This window comes from Pongo abelii, chromosome 20, assembly GCF_028885655.2.
Source record: "Pongo abelii isolate AG06213 chromosome 20, NHGRI_mPonAbe1-v2.0_pri, whole genome shotgun sequence".
NCBI lineage: Eukaryota > Metazoa > Chordata > Mammalia > Primates > Hominidae > Pongo > Pongo abelii.
The window spans coordinates 207,437-229,918 of record NC_072005.2 but is presented as its reverse complement, the minus strand read 5'-3'; the positions used below and the strand labels follow the sequence as shown (position 1 = coordinate 229,918).

The 22,482-nt window shown below is 55.3% G+C and overlaps 2 protein-coding genes across 2 annotated transcripts; both read left to right on the top strand.

Annotated features, from left to right (window-relative positions):
• The first annotated feature begins 7,196 nt into the window (after positions 1-7,196).
• Positions 7,197-7,628, top strand: LOC134760741 (small nuclear ribonucleoprotein G). Its single transcript, XM_063720382.1, has one exon. It carries the CDS (start codon positions 7,267-7,269, stop codon positions 7,495-7,497), a length of 231 nt encoding a protein of 76 aa, XP_063576452.1. The 5' UTR covers positions 7,197-7,266; the 3' UTR covers positions 7,498-7,628.
• Positions 7,629-9,795: 2,167 nt separating this feature from the next.
• CIMAP1D (CIMAP1 family member D) lies at positions 9,796-20,526 on the top strand. The gene is made up of 4 exons (XM_024237623.3): positions 9,796-9,922; positions 11,011-11,118; positions 15,799-15,912; positions 19,505-20,526. Exons 1-4 carry the CDS (start codon positions 9,796-9,798, stop codon positions 20,023-20,025), a joined length of 870 nt encoding a protein of 289 aa, XP_024093391.1. The 3' UTR covers positions 20,026-20,526.
• The last annotated feature ends 1,956 nt before the right edge of the window (positions 20,527-22,482 follow it).

Genomic DNA, 22,482 nt, shown 5'->3' with positions numbered 1-22,482 from the left:
GGCTGTGGGGTGGAGAGCAGCGGTCAGCTGCTGGGTGGGCTTTGGATCCAGGAAGCGGCCCCAGGGGTTTGGATCCAAGTCAGCATGAGTCTGGAGGTACCATTTGCTGGAGTGAGGGAAGGCTGGAAGAGGATGTTTGAATGATAAGGGGCCAGATGCTCTTGTCTGCAGAGTGACCCCGTGGAGTCAGGCTGACATATGCCCGTTTTTCAGAGGAGGAAACACATGCACAGCAGTGCAGTGACTCATCAGGGATCACACAGTGTCTAATCCAGAAACCCTGGTTCATGGGCGGAGGAGGTCTGCCTGGGAAATTCACTGCAGGAAATTGTAAAGGCGGAAAAGTGGGGATAGCCTCGGCGCCCGTCGAGGGGCGGGGCTGGGGCAGTCGTATGATGGCGGCCAGGGTGGGTGACATTGAGACTGGCAGGTGTGGGTGGGCAGGACAGTGCAGGGGCCAAGAACATTCTGGACTTGAGTCCTGGGTCCACACTCCTGCTGGCTTTGCGACCTCCACCTCTGTCCATGGTGATAGTCATGGAACAGCTCGTGGGGTGGCGCCTGTGAGCACAGAGCTGGCAGCAGAGCCGTTCTGCACTAGTGTAATCTGCTGTATGCCAAGGACGCCCTGCCGATCTCACCCTGTATGCAGTAGGCGATTAATAAGTGCCCATCCACTAAGGCAGCATTTCTCCATCTTGACACCATTGGCATTTGAGGGTCTTCTCTTGGGAGGAAGCATTGTAGGTCTCCAGCCACTAGATGCCATTAGCACCCCTGGTCCTGGCAGCCAAGAATGTCTCCAGACATAGCCAAGTGTCCCCTGGGGGCAGCAACACCCATGGCTGAGCACCATTGGCCCAAGGGATCAGTCCTAGGCTCCACTCTCTAGACCCGTGCTGCCCGACACAGCGTCCACAGGCCACAGGTGACGCTGGAGCACTGGAACCGTGGACGCTCCACACTGAGGCAGAGAGTGCAAAACATGCCAGGCTGGGAGGACAGCATGGAAAGAAGAGTGTGAAATATCTCACCTGGAATGTTCGTATGCAGAAATGATATTATTTTGGATCAGGGGGTTAATAAGATATATTATTAAAATTAATTTCGTGTGTTTTTCTTTTTTTGATACAACTACTAGAAAATTTAAAAATGGCCAAGCATGGTGGTTCATGCCTGTAAACCCAGTGCTTTGGGAGACTAAGGTGGGGGATTGCTTGAGGCCAGGAGTTAAAGACCAGCCTGGGCAACATAGCAAGATCCCATCTCCACACACAAAAAAGAAATTAGCCAGGGATGGTGACACATGCCTATAGTCCTAGCTACTCCAGAGGCTGAAGTGGGAAGATCACTTCAGCCCAGAAGTTGGAGGCTGCAGTGAGCTATGATTGCACCACTGCACTCTCCGGCCTGGGTGATAGAGCAACATATTGTCTCAAAAAAAAAAAAAAAAAAAGTAGGAGGTTCTCAGTCTGTTTCTGGTGGGCAGTGCTGCTGTGGATGATCAACTTTCTGGCTAGACCATGAGCTTGGTGAAGATGAGTTGGTCTTGGTTGTCATCATCCTTCCCATTATCCTTTCCCATCATCCTCCAATCATCCTTCTCCATCATCCTCCCATTTTCCTTCCCATCATCCTTCTCCATCATCCTTCCCACCATCCTTCTCCATCATCCTTCCCACCATCCTTCACATCATCCTTCCCCATCATCCTTCCCTATCATCCTTCCCCATCATCCTTCTCCATCATCCTTCTCCATCATCCTTCCCATTACCTTTCTCATCATCCTTCTCCGTCATCCTCCCTATCATCCTTCTCCATCATCCTCCCTATCATCCTTCCCATCATCCTTCCCTATCATCCTTCTCCATCATCCTTCCCTGTCATCGTTCTCCATCATCCTTCTCCATCATCCTTCCCCATCATCATTCCCATCATCCTTCCCATCATCCTTCCCTATCATCCTTCTCCATCATCCTCCATCATCCTTTCTATCATCCTTCCCATCATCCTTCTCCATCATCCTTTTCCATCATCCTTTCCCAACATCCTTCCCCATCATCCTTCCCCATCATCCTTTCCCATCATCCTTCCCATCATCCTTCTCCATCATCCTTCTCCATCATCCTCCATCATCCTTCCTATCATCCTTCCCATCATCCTTCTCCATCATCCTTTCCCAACATCCTTCCCCATCATCCTTCCCCATCATCCTTCCCCATCATCCTTTCCCATCATCCTTCCCATCACCTTCTCCATCATCCTCCATCATCCTTCCCCATCATCCTTCCCCATCATCCTTCCCATCATCCTTCCCATCATCCTTCCCATCATCCTTCCCATCATCCTTCCCCATCATCCTTCCCATCATCCTTCCCATCATCCTTCCCATCATCCTTCCCATTATCCTTCCCTATCATCCTTCTCCATCATCCTCCATCATCCTTCCCCATCATCCTTTCCCATCATCCTTCCCATCATCCTTCCCATCATCCTTCCCATTATCCTTCCCTATCATCCTTCTCCATCATCCTCCATCATCCTTCCCCATCATCCTTTCCCATCATCCTTCCCATCATCCTTCCCATCATCCTTCCCATTATCCTTCCCTATCATCCTTCTCCATCATCCTCCATCATCCTTCTCCATCATCCTCCCATCACCCTTCCCCATCATCCTTCCCTATCATCCTTCCCATCATCCTTCCCATCATCCTTCTCCATCATCCTTCCCATCATCCTTCCCATCATCCTTCCCCATCATCCTTCTCCATCATCCTCCATCATCCTTCCCATCATCCTCCATCATCCTTCCCATCATCCTTCCCCATCATCCTTCCCCATCATCCTTCCCATCATCCTTCCCCATCATCCTTCCCATCATCCTTCTCCATCATCTCCCTATCATCCTTCCCATCATCCTTCCCATCATCCTTCCTATCATCCTTCCCATCATCCTTCCCCATCATCCTTCCCCATCATCCTTCCCATCATCCTTCTCCATCATCCTCCCTATCATCCTTCCCCATCATCCTTCCCCATCATCCTTCCCATCATCCTTCTCCATCATCCTTCTCCATCATCCTTCCCATCATCCTTCTCCATCATCCTTCTCCATCATCCTTCCCCATCATCCTTCCCATCATCCTTCTCCATCATCCTTCCCATTATCCTTCCCTATCATCCTTCTCCATCATCCTCCATCATCCTTCCCATCAACCTTCCCATCATCCTTCTCCATCATCCTTTCCATCAACCTTCCCATCATCCTTCTCCATCATCCTTTTCCATCATCCTTCCCATCATCCTTCTCCATCATCCTTCTCCATCATCCTTCCCATCATCCTTCCCCATCATCCTTCTCCATCATCCTCCATCATCCTTCACATCAACCTTCCCATCATCCTTCCCATCAACCTTCCCATCATCCTTCTCCATCATCCTTTTCCATCATCCTTCCCCATCATCCTTCCCCATCATCTTTCCCATCAACCTTCCCATCATCCTTCACATCATCCTTCCCATCATCCTTCCCCATCATCCTTCCCATCATCCTTCCCCATCATCCTTCCCATCATCCTTCCCATCATCCTTCCCCATCATCCTCCATCATCCTTCTTGTCATCCATCCCCATCATCCTTCCCAGCATGTGACGCCCTCTCCCGGCACCGCCCACCTTTTGCTCTCCCAGATGTCACCAGAGGGCGCTTGTGAGCTCTGATTGGGACGCGTCCCTGCCCACAGCTCTCACGTCACCCACGTCCCCACAGTCCACAGTCCGTGCAGGACCCGCCGCATCGGCTTCCTCCCGGCTCCTCTTCTTGCTCACGCTGCTGCAGCTGCACGGGCCTCGTCGCTGTTTCTCCTACACACCAGGCACGTCCTGCCCCAGGGCCTCTGTGCGTGCAGTTCCTGTCGGCCTGGAATGCCAGGCCCGCCTCCCGAGCTCGGCTTCCCCTCTGGTCTCTGCTGGAGGGTGACCTTGTCAGCGAGGCTCCCGACCTCCCAGTTCACATCGCAGACGCTCACACCACCAACCACCCTGTGGCTGACCGTCACAGTTACTGCCTGAGACTGTCATTACTGCAGTTACTACTGTTACTGCCTGAGACCGTCATTACTGCAGTTACTACTGTTACTGCCCGAGACCATCATTATAAGACTGAACGAAGGGACAAATGTAGAAAATGATAAGAAACAAAAGAAACTTTTAAATAGAAATGAAAACTTAAAAGTAACTATTTTAAAGGAAGGGCAACATGGGGAAGAAAAGAGAGAAGAAAAGAGAGAAGAAGGGGCCGGGCGCGGTGGCTCACGCCTGTAATTCCAGCACTTTGGGAGGCCGAGGCAGGCGGATCACAAGGTCAAGAGATCGAGACCAGCCTGACCAACATGGAGAAACCCCGCCTCTACTAAAAATACAAAATTAGCCGGGCGTGGTTGCGCATGCCTGTAATCCCAGCTACGCGAGAGGTTGAGGCAGGAGGATCACTTGAACCTGGGAGACAGAGGTTGCAGTGAGCTGAGATTGCGCCACTGCACTCCAGCCTGGGCAACAAGAGTGAAACTCCTTCTCAAAAAGAAAAAAAGAAGAAGAAAAGGGCTCCCTGCTCCTAGTGAGCAAAGGCAGCTTCCTGAGCTTCTACAGCCCTTAGTATTTATTGGGTAACAAGAGCAGGGAGGAGGAGGTAATGATTGAGCAGCTGCTTAATTGATCACAGGTTCATATTGTTACTGACAGGCTTCAATAATGCCTAATCATAAGAAACATTTGTGCCTGGGTGGTGACGGCCCTCAGCAGCTCTTCTGCGCAGCAGACACACTTTGTCAGCTGGCCAACATTCTGCATTTATGAGAACAGTTTGCTGTTTACTCATATAGCCCCAGTGCTATACTGAGTTGATCACGGCCCTCACTCTTTCGGCCTCCAACACCCCCTTCGCCCACGTTTCCTCCATAGCACGACGTGCCCTCTGCACTCACGTAAGTTTCACTTATCTGCCTGCCTGCCTATCTCGAAGGGAAAGGGAGGACGAGGAACTTGTGTGTTTTGTCCCCTCCCGTTTTCCCAGCACCTGAGCAGGGCCTGGCCCCAAATAAACACTGGCTAAATTCCTAATTATGGTGAGAAAAAGGGTCTCGGGAGCACCGACGGCGTCACCTCCCAGGACAACGAGGCCGGGCAGTGAATAAACACTGGCTAAATTCCTAATTACGGTGAGAAAAAGGGTCTCGGGAGCACCGACGGCGTCACCTCCCAGGACACCGAGGCCGGGCAGTGACGTCCCTCGCCTGCAGCCGGCAGCTGGGCGGGTGGACGTGGGACCAGCGTCTGGCCTCTCATCCAGTCCAGCCTCCCTTTTTTTCACTGTTGGGATTTAGTCTCTTCTGTCGAACAGGCAGGATTAAAATCAGGGCTCATCTGCATGTGTGCTGAATTCATTTGCATCTCATTTGCAAGCTCTTTGCTTGGCAGTTGCGACAAGCTCTGAGCTGAAGACAGAGTTGATAGAATCTGGTGCAATCAGATCAGAAGGGGACTGGAGGCTGGAGGGGCCCCAGCTCGTTCTGGCGAGGCTGCCGGCCCTCAGCGTCCTCCCAGCAACACGCTGTCAGCTTGGCCGGCTTCCCATCCTGTCTTCCCTGTGTTAGGTTTTGGTTCCATCCCACGTAAAATGGGGAAATGGAGGCAGGTGGGGCCGAGTCCTGGCTGGAACCTGGTTGTAGGGTTCTGGCAGCCCAAGTCACAGAGGGGAAACTGAGTCAACTGGGGCCGAGTCCTGGCTGGAACCAAGTCTCTGGCTGTCTTCCCTTAGTGGCTGTCTGGTGTGGCCTGGACCTGGTGACCCGGATGTGAGGAGGGATGGGGTTGGGGGACGACCTTCTAGGCCCTTGTCCCCTCTGTCTCTCTAGCCCTGGGACCTCCTGGGGTCCTGCACGTCTGGCTGGTTTTGGTGAAGGAGCAGCTTTGGCCGAGGGAGGTTGGGGTCTTTCCTCCTCTCTCCCTCCTCAGCACCCATCCCTGCTGTGGCTCTGGAGTTTGTGCTGCCTCTGGAAACAAGCAAATGGTGTGTCCGGGGTTGGGGGATGACAGGGTCTGTGGGCTGGGGGCCTTCGTGACCGAGGAAGGGGCCAGCGAGGGTTGGTTTCCTGGCAGAGGCATCTCAGGTAGAGAGAAGGAAAGCAGGTCTGGATGGTCAGAGTAGAGCGGCAAAGGGGAAGGAGCAGGACGAGAGGACAGGGGGAGGTGGGGACGAGGCTGTGCAGGGCCTGTGTGCCGCAGCGTGGCACATGCCTGCAGTCCCAGCTACTCGGGAGGCTGAGGCAGGAGTATGGTGTGAACCCGGGAGGTGGAGCTTGCAGTGAGCCGAGATCACGCCACTGGACTACAGCCTGGGCGACAGAGCGAGACTCCATCTCAAAAATAAATAAATACATAAATAAAAATAAAAATAAAGACCAGCTTTTTTTGGGTGGGGAGGAGGTTTTTTTTTTTCTCTTTTTGTTTTATTTTGATGTGCAGTCTCGCTCTGTCACCCAGGCTGGAGTGCAGTGGTGTGATCTCGGCTCAGTGCAACCTCCACCTCCCGGGTTCAAGCGATTCTCCTGCCTCAGCCTCCTGTGTGGCTGGGATTACAGACATGCACCACCGTGCCCAGCTAATGTTTTAATTTTTAGTAGAGACGGGGTTTCACCATGGTGGCCAGGCTGGTCTCGAACTCCTGATCTCAAGTGATCTGCCCTCCTTGGCCTCCCAGAGTGCTGGGATTACAGGCATGAGCCACAGTGCCCGGCCAAGGGATTATTTCTACAGTTTTCAAGTTCATGGATTTCTACCGTTATCTTTACAATCTTCCTTATACTTACTCTTGTTTTCCTAGCTTCTTAGGTGGATACTTAGGCCCAGGCTGGAGTGCAGTGGCACAATCTTGGCTCACTGCAGCCTTGACCTCCTTAGGCTCAAGCAATCCTCTCACCTCAGCCTCCTGAGTAGCTGGGATTACAGGCACACACTACCACTCCCAGATGATTTTTGTATTTTTTGTAGAGATGGGGTTTCACCATGTTGCCTAGGCTGGTCTTGAACTCCTGAGCTGAAGCAATCTGCTTGCCTTGGCCTCCCAAAGTGCTGGGATTACAGGTGTGAGCCACTGTGCCCAGCCTTCTTTTCTCATATAAAAATTTAAAGCAGGGGCCTACCGCGGGAGCGTGAGGGAAACCGTGCGTTCCGTTCCAAGGCATCTGTGAGCCCGCGGAGTATACACCATGAGCAAAGCTCACCCTCCCGAGTTGAAAAAATTTATGGACAAGAAGTTATCATTGAAATTAAATGGTGGCAGACATGTCCAAGGAATATTGCGGGGATTTGATCCCTTCATGAACCTTGTGATCGATGAATGTGTGGAGATGGCGACTAGTGGACAACAGAACAATATTGGAATGGTGGTAATACGAGGAAATAGTATCATCATGTTAGAAGCCTTGGAACGAGTATAAATAATGGCTGTTCAGCAGAGAAACCCATGTCCTCTCTCCATAGGGCCTGTTTTACTATGATGTAAAAATTAGGTCATGTACATTTTCATATTAGACTTTCTGTTAAATAAACTTTTGTAATAGTCAAAAAAAAAAAAAAAAAAAAAAAAAATTTAAAGCAACCATTTGCCCTCTAAGCACTTCTTTAGCTGCATCCTACGCAGTTTAATATGTTGATTTTTTTATAGTCATTTAGTTTGAAAATTTTCTAACTTCCTTTTTGATTACTTATTTGATGCATGGGTTATTCAGAAATATGTTGTTTAACTTCTAAATATATTTAGGGGATCCTGGATATCTTAAAGTTGGTGTTTCTATTTTAATTCCTTTTTCACCGGATAATATGCTCTGTAAGTTTCAAAAGTCTGATATGTTCTAAGGCTTGTTTTATGATCCTTTATGTAGACTATACCATTTTGATTAAAAAGTTTTAAAACATTACGCAATACATTAAAATTACATTGCACGGTGAAGTGTATAATTGTATGGTATGTGAATTATATCAATAAAGCTGTTAAAGATGACACTGCAGGCCGGGCATGGTTCTTCACACCTGTAATCCCAGCACTTTGGGAGGCCGAGGTGTGTGGATCACCTGAGGTCAGGAGTTTGAAACCAGCCTGGCCAACATGGTGAAACCCCATCTCTACTAAAACTACAAAAAGTTGACAGGGCGCGGTGGCTCACGCCTGTAATCCCAGCACTTTGGGAGGCCGAGGCAGTCGGATCACAAGGTCAAGAGATTGAGACCATCCTGGCCAACATGGTGAAACCCCGTCTCTACTAAAAAGAAAAAAAATTAGCTGGACATGGTGGCGCGTGCCTGTAATTAGCTACTAAAAATACAAAAAAATTAGCTGGACGTGGTGGTGCATGCCTGTAATCCCAGCTACTCGGGAGGCTGAGGCAGAAGAATTGCTTGAACCCTGGAGGCGCAGGTTGCAGTGAGCCAAGATCGCGCCACTGCACTCCAGCCTGGGCGAGGCAGCAAGACTCCGTCTCAAAAAAAAAAAAAAAAAAAAAATTAGCCGGGCATGGCAAAACCCCATCTCTACTAAAAAATACAAAAATTAGTCAGGCGTGGTGGCGGGTGCCTGTAATCTCAGCTACTCGGGAGGCCGAGGCAGGAGAATCGCTTAAACCTGGGAGGCAGAGGTTGCAGTGAGCCGAGATCGAACCACCGCACTCCAGGCTGGGTGACAGAGTGAGACTCTGCCTCAAAAAAAAATATTACACTGCAAAAGGCTCCAAAAAATACAGAAACGAACAAAGAAGAGACAGGAACGTGCATCTCATTTGGCAGTTTTCTGAGCCTCTTCTTGGAGCCTCACGCAGTGGTCGCCTTCAGCGTATCAAAATCAATTGTGATTTAAATCTTGGAGGCATCTGGGAGGCGGTGAGGACGGCTCTCACCTCCTCTCTGTCCTCGCCACTGCCCCAGGGCCTCTTCACGGCTGCCTCCTCACCTGCTTTGGGACTGTTCAGTTTTACCTTCTCCGCGGGGCTCACCCGCACCCACACTGCCACCCTGGGCCCCAAACCTGTCTGCGTTTTCCCTCACACTCAGTACCTCCTCATACACCAGACTGTGTTCACTTATCACATTTACTGACGACTTTCTCTCTCCCATCCTGAGAACATCTCCTTCTTTTCTGTCTGTTCGTGTCCAGTTCTCACCACCCCCAACAGAGACTGGTACACAGTAGGTGCCCAGTACATGCTTTGGCAGGAATGAGCGACAGGATGAGGCAGTGAATGCTTCTTGGCTCAGAGTTGAAACTCCCAGAGTTGTGCACTTGCTGTATGACCTTGGGCTGTGCCTCAGTTTCCCCAGGTGTAGAAACGGGGCCACGCCACCCACGACCCCACCAGGCCCTCCTGCTGCGAGGCTGTGGGTGTCATGTTTGCAGGTCTAGTTCCCTGGGGCCGGCCCTGGCCCCAGCTGCCCAGCTCTGCCGGCTCCCGGGAGACGCACTCTGCTGACACCGGACTCTTTCCTGGACCGTCCAGCCGCCTGGCCGACACTCGATCCCGGCCCCACTTCCAGGCCAGTGTCCGGCCGACCAGCCTGCCTCGGGCCAGGGCCCCACGACTCCCTGCTGCGGGACAAGGGGCCGTCTGTGCGGCTGTGGTCGTGGGAGGGTGTGGTGAGGCCGTGAAGGTGGGGACGGTGCCTGGGCCTGTGGCCGCCAGAGCTGCTGCGGCTCAGGAGGTAGCACCAGGCCCCGTGGGTGCTGTGGGGGCCATCGCCTGCCCACCATGGGGACCCTCAGCTGCGACCCCACCCCACGGCGGGCCACAGGCCCCCTTGGCCGGCGAGTGACGGAGGGCCAGATTCCGGAGACAGGCCTGAGGAAGTCCTGTGGGACGGCCACCCTGGAGAACGGTGCGTGCCAGCCGAAGGGACGGGTGGGACCCTTTCCTGCTCCACTCCCCCTACTTCTGGGGATTCTGGAATGTTCTGGGAGCCCAGCAGGAGGCAGGAGTTTCAGGCAAGTCCTCGCCCTTCCCTAGACCTCAGTTTTCCTTCCGGCAGGATGGGTGTGGACACGGGGTTGCCATGAGCCCCGAGTATGTGTCTGTCCAACGGAAGCTGAGTGCTTTGCCGGCCGGGTCCCTTTCCAGGGGCTGTGGGTACAGCAGTGGGCAAAGCCACAGGGATCATGCGGGAGATGCAGGGAAGAGGGGATGTTTCCAGCGTGGCCCTCAGGGACAGGCGCCCTAGACAACGCGGGGCAGGGCGAGGGGCGCGTGTGCAGAGGCTGCTCTGCTGGGAATCACATCAGCTGCCGGCCTTGGTGAGGGCCCAGGAGGACAGTTTCCTCACCCACAATAAGCGGCTGGAGTCAGGCCCCAAGCCAGGTCCTCGGGCTGGTTCTTTGGTCTCTCCTGACCCCGGTGGCATGGAGATTCTGCAGAAGCCACAACACATGGCGTCGGTGACCGTGTATCTCTGGGAGGCTCAGGCCTCAGTCTCCCCATCTGTGACCGTGTATCTCTGCCTGGGCCTCAGTCTCCCCATCTGTGACTGTGTATATATCTGCCTGGGTCTCAGTTTACCCATTTGTGACTGTATCTCTGCCTGGGCCTCAGTTTCCCCACCTGTGACAGTGTATCTCTGGGAGGCTCAGGCCTCAGTTTCCCCATCTGTGACTGTGTATCTCTGGGAGGCTCAGGCCTCAGTTTCCCCACCTGTGACCACGTATCTCTGGGAGGCTCAGGCCCCAGTCTCCCCGGCTGTGCCCCAGGGTGAAGGATGCTGCTGTCCCCAGCCTTTCCTCTGTGATTCATGTCTGACTCACAATGCAGGCATCACATTTTGTCCCCGAGGGGCAGCAGCCTCTTGCTCCCCGGGGCCCCCAATCCTCACCATGGAGGGAGAGGGGAACCCAGGCTAAGGCTCAGGAGCGGGGCCAGGGTTCCTTCCTCGGGGAATCTGGGCCCAGGCGGTGACCTGAGGGCTTTGGGCTGCAGGCTCGGGGCCAGGCTTGTACGTCCTGCCGTCCACCGTGGGCTTCATCAACCACGACTGCACCAGGGTGGCCAGTCCCGCCTACTCGTTCGTCCGGAGGCCCAGTGAGGGTAAGGCGGGCGGGCGGGCGGCTGGGGGCTTCCCTGATCCTCCAACCTCCTCCTAGGAGCACTGATGGGTCTCCTTACCCCTTAGATCCAGGCCCCCAGTTAGTGCATCAGGAAGCAGGCAAGGCTGGGCTCTACAACCTGCTCCACCTCCTACTTGCTGTGAGACCTCAGGCAAGCTGCTGTCCCTCTCTGTTTTTTCATTGATAAAAAGAATGGAAGGAGAAAGAGCGCAGCAGGGAGGTGAATACCTGTACCTGCCTTCCCGTGTTTGCAATTCCTTGCTGCTTGTACTCAGGCAAATTGCTTAAGTGCTCTGCAACTCAGTTTCTGTTAAAAGTTAACAATAGTAGGCTGGTGCGGTGGCTCATGCCTGTAATCCCCACACTTAAGGAGGCTGAGGCGGGCGGATCACGAGGTCAGGAGATGGAGACCATCCTGGCTAACACGGTGAAACCCTGTCTCTACTAAAAATGCAAAAAACTTAGCTGGGTGTGGTGGCTCACTCCTGTAATCCCAGCACTTTGGGAGGCTGAGGCAGGCAGATCACGAGGTCAAGAGATTAAGACCATCCTGGCTAACACGGTGACACCCCGTCTCTACTAAAAATACAAAAAAATTAGCCGGGCATGGTGGTGGGCACCTGTAATCCCAGCTACTCGGGAGGCTGAGGCAGGAGAATCGCTTGAACCCAGGAGGCGGAGCTTGCAGTGAGCCGAGATCGGGCCTCTGCACTCCAGCCTGGGCGACAGAATGAGACTCTGTCTCTAAAAAGAAAAAAAAAAAGTTAACAATAGTAACAAAAACATTAACATAATATTAAAAATAATAACAGACTCCATACAGGGCTGTTGTAAGGATTAGATGCATATTAAATGCCTTTTTGAGATTCATTAAGTGAGGATTAAATGCTTTTAAAAGTAGCCGCAAAGTTGGGTGGGGTAGTGTGCACCTGTGGTCCCAGCTGCTGGGGAGGCCCAGGCAGGAGTATCACTTGAACCCAGGAGGTGGAGGCTGCAGTGAGCTATGATCGCACCACTGCACTCCAGCCTGGGCGACAGAGCGAGACCTCGTCTTAAAACAAATTTAAGAAAAAGAAAAAATAGTCAGTGCTCAGTAAACGTGTGCTGTCGGGTGTGAGGCTGAGCCCTGAGCCCCAGTTTCTCCACCCTGAAGGTGGGGGCTCCCCAGGCCTGGCCCATCTCACAGGGCTGTGGTGTACCTCTGTGGACATTCCTGGCTGCTTGTGCAGGCGGCACGGCGGGAGGGCAGGCAAGGCGGGAGGCAGGCATGGGGTGCGCCGGCTCGCTGTGCCACGGGCTGGTGGCCTTGCCCCATGGTGCCTGCTCCTGTCCAGAATGGGCGCAGTGGCTGCGATGGGCTCCGACCGAGTGAAGCAGCTCAGGCGTGGACCCCGCCGGGCACACAGGGAGCTGTTGGTGTTCATTAGCGGCGCTGCTACCACGGGCCAGCAGGTCTCAGGGCTCCCAAATTCCATAACTCCATCAATGCTCCCAAATTCCATCCCTCCATTTTCTATCGCTGCTCCAAGGTCCCAGCTGGGCTGGGGGCGCGGTCGGAGGGGTCTTGTGCGGGGCTTTGGACAGAGGCCTGCTGGGAGGGGCAGGACAGCAGCCTGTTCTCAGCCTTCAGAATGAACAAAAATCCCAGCCCACACTGGGACTCAGGAAGCTGCAAGGGGTCTCAGAATGCCAGTGAAGGCGTCAGCACCCCCTGTCCCCAGGGCTGGCTTGAGAACTTAGCTTGTGGGCCGGGCATGGTGGCTCATGCCTGCAATCCCAGCACTTTGGGAGGCCGAGGCGGGTGGACCACGAGGTCAGGAGATCGAGACCATCCTGGCTAACACGGTGAAACCCCGTCTCTACTAAAAAAAAAAAAAAAAAAAAAAAAAAAAATTAGCCGGGCGTGGTGGCGGGCGCCTGTAGTCCCAGCTACTAGGGAGGCTGAGGCAGGAGAATGGTGTGAACCTGGGAGGCAGAGCTTGCAGTGAGCCAAGACTGCGCCACTGCACTCCGGCCTGGGCAACAGAGCGAGACTCCGTCTCAAAAAAAAAAAAAAAAGAACTTAGCCTACGACCCAGACAGATCTGAGTTCCCAGGTTCAAATCCAGTCTCAGGACACCTCCTGGGCCAGAGACAGCGTGGGGAGTCTGGTGGGTGGAGTGGGGATTTTGGGGATCGTGCACACTTTGCTGAAGGCCCAGGGTAGGCTTCCTGGAAGTGGAGCGTGGGATCTGGGTTTTGTAGGATGAGTAGGAGTTCGGTGGAGCCCCCAGAAGAACTGAACTCCAGGCAGAGCCTGCTTTGTGGGCTGAGCCCTTGAGATGAGTGATGTCATGATGAGCTGGGGTGTGTTCATTTCTCACGGGACACTGAGCCAGGGGTTGGGGAGGGCAGAAGAAAAGGCTGGAAGGTTCCAGGTGCAGGGTAGAGTCCAAGGTCAGCGCTTCAGCATGGGGAGTCCTGACGGCCAAGCCCTGCACAGTGAGCACTTTGAGGCGAGTCTGTGGTCACGTGAGTGAGGCCCAGGCGTCTGAGGAGGGGCGATGGGATTATGATCAGGAATTTCTTTTTCTTTTTTTTTTTGAGACTGAGTCTCACACTATGGCTCAGGCTGGAGTGCAGTGGCGTGATCCTGGCTCATGGCAACCTCTGCCTCCCGGGGTTCAAGTGATTCTCCTGCCTCAGCCTCCCGAGCAGCTGGGACTACAGGCGCCCGCCACCACAGCCGGCTAATTTTTTGTATTTTTAGTAGACACAGGGTTTCACTATGTTAGCCAGGACGGTCTTGATCTCCTGACCTTGTGATCCACCCACCTCGGCCTCCCAAAGTGCTGGGATTACAGGCGTGAGCCACCGCGCCTGGCCTCTTTTCTTTTTTTTGAGACTGAGTCTCACTCTATCGCCCGGGCTGGAGTGCAGTGGTACGATCTTGGCTCACTATAAGCTCCACCTCCTGGGTTCAAGCAATTCTCCTGCCTCAGCCTCTTTGAATAGCTGGGATTATAGGCAACTGGCACCACGCTTGGCTAATTTTTGTATTTTTAGTAGAGACAGGGTTTCACCATATTGGCCAGGCTGGTCTTGAACTCATGACCTCAGATGATCCGCCCGCCTCAGCCTCCCAAAGTGCTGGGATGCCAGGCGTGAGCCACCGCGCCCAGCCATGATCAAGGGCTTCTAATAAAAAATTAGCAGGGCGTGGTGGTACATACCTGTGGTCTCAGCGTTTGGGAGGCTGAGGTGGGAGGATAGCTTGAGCCCAGGAGGTCGAAGCTTCAGTGAGCCATGAGCCACTGCACTCTCCAGCCTGGGCGATAGAATGAGACACTCCCTCAAAAAAAAAAAAAAAAAACAAAAATCTCCTCAGCCTCTTCCAGTCCTGGGGGACTGTATTTGCCCTGGGCCTGGGGAAGCGGCTAAAAATAGACCCTCTCCCTCCTGCCAGTCTAACGAAGGATGAGGCCGTGGCTAAGGGTCAGTGATCACCCTTGGAATGTGGCCCGTGAGCCTGCATTGGGGACCACAGCGTATGTGCAAGTACTTGTGCCTGTGGCGGGGAGGTCTGAAGCTGTGTCTGGGCCACACCGCGTGCCACAGACTCCTCAGGGGAGGGCGAAGGTTTGGATGACGTTTCCCCCCTCACCCGTGGCTTGCTGCCACGTGTACTGAGTGTGTGCACAGACGGTCTGTGGGGCCGTGAACACCGGACACGCTGCTACACACACGCAGGTGCTTGCGCATCTGTCACTGGTTGTGCTTTGGTGTGGCAATAATGGTGAAAGCAGCAAACGGTCCCAATCGCCAAGTGCAAGGCCACAGATCACTCCCTTCTGTGGATCCTCTCACTTTTTGATTTTCTCAACATACTGATGAGGAAAATAGGCTTAGGATAAATAACTTGGCCAAGGTCACCAGCTCACAAGAGGCCCTGCTGGATTTGAACGTGGTCCAACGCCGAGCCCCTCTCTTTAGCATGCGACCTGCCAACAAGCTGAAGCCTTGATTCAGAGCCTAGTTGCTCTTGTCACTCTTTCTTTATGTACAGTTTTTTTTTTCTTTTGAGACTCCGTCTTGCTCCATTGCCCAGGCTGGAGTGCAGTGGCGCGATCACAGCTCACTGCAGCCTCCACCTCCCAGGCTCGTGATCCTCTCCCTTCAGCCTTCCGAGGAGCTGGGACCTCAGGTGCATGTCAACATGTCTGGCTAAGTTTTAAATTTTTAGTAGAGACGGGATCTCGCTGTGTTGCCCGTGCTGGTCTCAAAGTCCTGAGCTCAAGTGACCCTCCTGCCTCGGCCTCTGAAAGTGCTGGGATTACAGGTGTGCACCACCACACCCAGCCTAATTATGTCCAGTTCCAACAAACCCACGAGCTGGTTCTCCAGCCCACACCTGCGCAGAGGTTAGGGGGCAGAGGTGGCTACAAACAGCAGCAGAGCAGAATCACTTTGATTGTCAGGAGACAGAGTCAGAGCAGAGACCTGAGGCACCCAGTTCAGGCAGCCACAACTCAGGGCCCCTGGGGTGACCACTCCGAGATGGGGCTGGGGTGACCTCTGACCTGGTGGGAGTGTCTCGGGGCCAACAGGGGCACTGAGGCCGGGCAGTGGGGCAGGCACCGTCTTCAGAATCACTCTCAGCACTCTGGGCTCCTCTCCCCAGCACCACCTCAGGACACCAGCCCGGGCCCCATCTACTTCTTGGACCCCAAAGTCACACGCTTTGGCCGCAGCTGCACCCCTGCCTACTCCATGCAGGGCCGGGCCAAGTCTCGGGGTGAGTACTGGAGCCATGCAGCTGCACAAGGACCTTCTTTCCAGGGTCTCAGCGACTCTCCTGCCCTGTCCTCTCTCCCCCACTTATCCTTGGAGTTCTTAGAATGCAGTCTTTGGAGTGATCAAATCCAAGGGACACAGGAGGGGCTGCCACTCCAGTGCCCACCGGGGCTGGGAGAACTGAATGAGTGAAGCGGGTCAGGGTCACAGAGGCCCTGGACACACATGGCCACAGAGGCAGCTGGCCTAGGTGTCAGGAGGTGAGAGGTGAATGGGGACTGTGGCAAATCGGCAGTGTCCTTCACAGGCACCCAACAGTTTGCCCGCACACCTGACGCACCTGCCTGACTCCATTCTCCCATCCACCCACCCACCCACCCACCCATCTATCCACCCGTCCATCCACTCATCCATCCACCCACCCACCCATCCATCTATCCACCCGTCCATCCACTCATCCACCCACCCACCCACCCATCTATCCACCCAACCATCTATCCATCCATCAATCCACTCATCCATCCACCCACCTAGCATCCACCCACCCAACCATCCACCCACCCACCCATCCATCTGTCCACCCGTCCATCCACCCATCCATCCACCCACCCACCCATCCATCCATCTATCCACCCGTCCATCCACTCATCCATCCACCCACCCACCCATCCATCTATCCACCCGTCCATCCACCCACCCACCCGTCCATCCACCCACCCACCCATCCATCCATCTATCCACCCGTCCATCCACTCATCCATCCACCCACCCACCCATCCATCTATCCACCCGTCCATCCACCCACCCACCCACCCGTCCATCCACCCACCCACCCATCCATCCATCCACCCGTCCATCCACCCACCCATCCATCCATCCACCCGTCCATCCACCCATCCACCCACCCACCCACCCATCCATCTATCCACCCGTCCATCCACTCATCCATCCACCCACCCACCCATCCATCTATCCACCCGTCCATCCACCCACCCACCCACCCATCCATCTATCCACCTGTCCATCCACCCATCCATCTATCCACCCATCCATCCACTCATACATGCACCCACCCACCCATCCATCTATCCACCTGTCCATCCACTCATCCATCCACCCACCCACCCATCCATCTATTCACCCGTCCATCCACTCATCCATCCACCCACCCACCCACCCATCTATCCACCCACTCATCCATCTATCCACCCGTCCATCCACTCATCCATCCACCCACCCATCCATCTATCCACCCGTCCATCCACTCATCCATCCACCCACCCACCCATCCATCTATCCACCTGTCCTTCCACCATCCACCCAACCATCTATCCATCCATCAATCCACTCATCCATCCACCCACCTAGCATCCACCCACTCAACCATCCACCCACCCACCCATCCATCTATCCACCCATCCTTCCACCATCCATCCACCCACCCACCCATCCATCCATCCACCCGTCCATCCACCCATCCATCCGTCCATCCACCCATCCATCCATCCACCCGTCCATCCACCCATCAATCCACCCACCCACCCACCCATCCATCTATCCACCCATCCTTCCACCATCCACCCAACCATCTATCCATCCATCAGTCCACTCATCCATCCACCCACCTAGCATCCACCCACCCAACCATCCACCCACCCACTCATCCATCTATCCACCCATCCATCCACCATCTACCTAACCATGTATCCACCCATCCATCCACTCATCCATCTACCCACTTGGCAGCCACCTACCCATACATCCACCCACCCACCTATCCATCTATCCCCTCATCCATCTACCATCCAACCACCCATCCACCCACCTGCCCACCCATCCACCCATCCACTCACCCACCCATCCATCTACCCATCCATCCATCTATCCACACATCCATTCACCATCCACCCACCTACTCATCCATCCACCCACCTACCCATCTGTCCACCCATCCACCCACCCACCCACCCATCTATCCACCTACCCATCCATCTGTCCATCCTTTCACCTACCCACTCATCCATCTATCCGCCCACCCACTCACCCACATAACCATCTATCTACCCATCCATCCACCCACCCACTCATCCCTCCACCCACCCATCCATCCACACACCCATCCACCCGCTGACCTGCACCCATCCACCCACCCACCTGCCCACCCATCTACCCACTCATCCATCTATCCACCCACCCACCTACCCGTCTATCCACTCACCCATCCAGCCAACCATTCACCCATCCACTCACCCATCCACCCACCCACCCATCTATCCAACCACCCACTCATCCATCCACCCACCCACTCATCCATCCAACCATCTACTCATTCACCTACCCATCAATCCACACACCCATCCACCTGCCCATCCAACCACATACCCACCCATCCACCCATCCTCCCACTCATCCATCCACCCATCCACCTACCCATTCATCCATCCACTCACTCATCCATCCATCCATCTACACATCCATCCATCCATTGATCCCCCATCCACCCACTCATCTATCTATCCACCCACCCACCCATCCATCCATCCATTCATCCACCCATCCACCCGCCCATCCTTCCACCATCCACCCAACCTTCTATCCACCCGTCCATCCACTCATCCATTGACCTAGCATCCACCCACCCAACCATCCACCCATCTATCCATCCACCCACCCACCCACCTATCTATCCAGCCTTCCACTCACCCATCCATCCATCCATCCATAATCTATCCACCCATCCTCCCACCCATTCAGCCGCCTACCTACCCACTCATCTATGAATCCTTACTTTTTTCCTTCCACCCATCAACCATTCCATCCATCCATCCATCCATCCTCCCACCCATTCAGCTACCCACCTACCCAATCATCTATGAATCCTTCCTTTTTTCCTTCCACCCATCAACTGTTCCATCCACCCATCCATCCATCCTCCCACCCATTCAGCCACCCACCTACCCACTTATCTATGAATCCTTCCTTTTTTCCTTCCACCCATCAACCATTCCATCCATCCATCCATCCACCCATCCATCCATCCATCCATCCACTCATCCATCCATTTACAAATCCCTTCATGAACCATTCACTTCTCGCTCAACCACTCACCTCCTACCTATCCTGTTCACCCATCAACTCAGACAGTCAACTGCTGGAGAGTTGGAGTAGATTTGACATTCCTTCCTTTTTATGGGATCCCAGTCTGGTGGGGCAGTTAGATGCAGGTGCAGAACATCCCACCTCAGTGTGCTCACGTCTGGAGAGAGGGGAAAACCCAGGCTGTGGGGCTTGGGAAGGGCTGTGAGGGCTCTACCCTGGATGGTCTGGGGAAGGCAGCAGGGAGGAGGGGTGGAAAATGAAGGTGTACTTGGCCCTGGGTCCAGCTTGGGCAAAGTCCTGGAGGCTTGGAACACAGACCATGTGTATGGAGGATGGGGAAGGGAGTGTATGGAGGATGGGGAAGGGAGAGAAAGGCACTTGGGCTGCTTGAGAAGCGTTGTGAGCTCCAGGGTGCATGTGGGCAATGGGGAGCCATGCCGGGTCTCTGGGCAGGTGAGGACGTCAGTGCCACCTTTCCTTCCCCACTCTCTCAGGTCCGGAGGTGACGCCAGGCCCTGGGGCCTACAGCCCAGAGAAGGTGCCCCCTGTGCGCCATCGGAAACCGCCGGCTTTCACCCTGGGCTGCCGCCTCCCTCTGAAGCCCCTGGACACCTCAGCCCCTGCCCCTAATGCCTACACCATGCCTCCTCTGTGGGGCTCACAGATCTTCACCAAGCCCAGCAGCCCCAGCTACACGGTGATGGGCCGCACACCCCCCGCCCGCCCCCCACAGGATCCTGCTGAGATACCAGGCCCGGGCCAGTATGACAGCCCGGACGCCAACACCTACCGCCAGCGCTTGCCTGCCTTCACCATGCTGGGGCGGCCCCGGGCCCCGCGCCCCCTGGAGGAGACCCCCGGCCCCGGCGCCCACTGCCCAGAACAGGTCACCGTGAACAAAGCCAGGGCTCCAGCATTCTCTATGGGCATCCGCCACTCGAAACGGGCCAGCACCATGGCCGCCACCATGCCCTCCCGGCCTGCGGGGCACAGGCTGCCCGGCCGCTGCTGCTAGGCCAGGCCTGTTTTCCACACGGTGAACGGGGGCGGGCAGGTCTCTCCTGGGGCCTGGCTTTGGCTGGAGGGGCTAGAAGCCGAGAGGGGCTGGGAAGAGAGTCTTCCCTCCTCTTCCTGAACTGTCCAGGTCCTTCTAGGACACCTGATCCTTCCAGTCCCTGGGGGCTGTGACCCATGGCTGTGCAGGGTGCAGGGTGAGTCTCCTTCCAGTGCCCCAGTTTCTTCCAGTTTCTTCCAGGTCACACCAGGCCAGGCCAGGCCAGGCGGGGAAAGGGACACCTTCCGGCCCTCCCCAGTAGCTGGCTGGAGACGGAGCTTCCTGTGTCCTAGAACTCGGCGTCCAGCCCCACTAGGGCCTGGGTCCCCATCACAGCTTGGGTTAACCCCGGTCCCAGCCCAAATTCAGGCTGGAGGCAGCCCTGAGGCCTGTGCCTTTCCCACTCCACCTTCTACAGTTGCTTAGCCAATAAACCTTTCCTGGGCTGGAGAGCTGTCAGCATCGCAGATGCAGGCTCATTTAATGTGTCTATTTTTTTTTTTTTTTTGAGACGGAGTCTCGCACTCCTGCCCAGGCTGGAGTGCAGTGGCGTGATCTTAGCTGACTGCAAGTTCCACCTCCTGGGTTCACACCATTCTCCTGCCTCAGCCTCCCAAGTAGCTGGGACTACAGGAGCCCACCACCACACCCGGCTAATTTTTTATATTTTTAGTAGACACAGGGTTTCACCATGTTAGCCAGGATTGTCTCGATCTTCTGACCTTGTGATCCTCCTGCCTCGGCCTCCCAAAGTGCTGGGATTACAGGCATGAGCCACCGAGCCCGGCCTTAACGTGTCTATTGATGTCACAGAAAGGAGACCCAAACCCTGCCCTCCAGAGCCAGACCCGTAACCCTCCAGTGCCCAGGGGGTCTGAGAGACCAGAAGAGAGACCCAGGGTGAGGGGAGGCCGGAGGTGGAGCCAAACTTTTGAGCGGGCAGCCAGGTAGGCTTCCTGGAAGAGGCAATATTGAAGCTGGGTTTTGAAGGATGTATAGGAGCTTGAGGTATTCTAATATCTGCCATCAGTAGCTGCTTGCTATGTTTTGGATATTAATAAAGATATCTAAGCTTCATAGCAACTCAGGACCAGGTGGCATTTACTGAGAGGAAATGGTGCTTTGGAGAGACTGGACATTTGTCCTGGGGCATGCTGTGAGCCCACACCTCAGTCTGATGTCAGGATTTGAACCCTGGACGTTGGACTGAGTTCCTGCCACTGTCTCCAAGGGACAGGAAGGAAACACACTGGGGGTGCCCGTGTGACTGAGCCCTCTGTGTGCCAGGGAGGGATGGCACCTGGACCACCTTACAAACTTCCCATCCAGAAAGACCCTAATCCCGGAGCTTGGGAGGGTCCGACACTGCCCTGGGACCTCCCTGAAGGATGCAGCCTGGGAGGCATGCAGGGCACAGAGAGGGGGTTGTGGGGCTGCTCTCAGCCCACAGCCCTCAGCCTGGGGCCGCCAAATCTGTCCCACCCTTTACCCATCAGGTGAACACGCCCCAGGACCCAGCGGCCTGGATCCCCTGCATATGCCTGGACACGCACCCAGACGCAGCGTCCACCCTGCGCACAACACACACACCGCGCGCAGGTCCAGCCGCGGCTCCACCCCGACCAATCGCGCCCACGATCCCCTCCTCCCGCGGACGCGCGGGGGCGATCTGAGTCCGACACGCGCCGCGGCAGAGACGGCCAATCGCGGCCGCGCGCCTCGCTCCCCTCCCCCACCTCCCCGGCCCCGCGGGCGGCGCCGGCTGTGATCTCATCCTCTGAATTATCGATCAGGCTCCGGGCAGCCTCGCCCCTCCCTCCCTCGCCCCCTGCCAGCGCGTCCCGGCCCCTCCCTTTGTTCCCGGCAATCAGCCCTGCTTGGGGCGGGGCAGGTGCAGGGGAGCTCCGGCCGAGTCGGGCCAGGAGGCTGGGTCCCGGGGTGACAGTGACACCCCGTTTTCTGGTGCAAAAGGAACTGACCCTTGAGGCCAGGGAAGGTGCGGCCGGTCTCCGAGAGGCTGAGGCTGGGGACGGAGCGGCCGGCCTGGAAGACTGAGGCCCAGAGCTCAGATGAGCTGGTGCGGGACTGGGCTCCCCAGAAGTGAGGGAGGAAAGGCCGCGACCCTCCAGCCCGCTCCCCTGGGTTACAGCCGGAGAAACTGAGGCCGGGACAGGCCGCAGAGCAGGGGCCCGGCTCCGCTCCTAGCCCCCCCCCTCCCAGAGCCGGCACTCCTGGGTCTGAGCCTCGTCTGTGAGCCCTCGGCCGCGCCCCTTCCCCTCCCCGCACCTCAGTTTCCCCACTAAGAAATAGGGGTGACCCTAAGGTATCTTCTAGCTGGAACAACGGAGAGGGAGGGGCTGACTTTAGGGTCCGGGGTTCTCTTTTCCCTGGCCGCGCCTCCCCAGGCCTCAGTTTCCC

Excerpts from the sequence above, each read along its gene's own strand:
- CIMAP1D (XM_024237623.3), top strand. The coding sequence starts at position 9,796 with ATGGGGACCCTCAGCTGCGACCCCACCCCACGGCGGGCCACAGGCCCC. Across the intron at positions 9,923-11,010 it reads GACGGCCACCCTGGAGAACG|GCTCGGGGCCAGGCTTGTAC; the intron begins GTGCGTGCCAGC and ends TTTGGGCTGCAG. Across the intron at positions 11,119-15,798 it reads CGTCCGGAGGCCCAGTGAGG|CACCACCTCAGGACACCAGC; the intron begins GTAAGGCGGGCG and ends TCCTCTCCCCAG.
- LOC134760741 (XM_063720382.1), top strand. The coding sequence starts at position 7,267 with ATGAGCAAAGCTCACCCTCCCGAGTTGAAAAAATTTATGGACAAGAAG.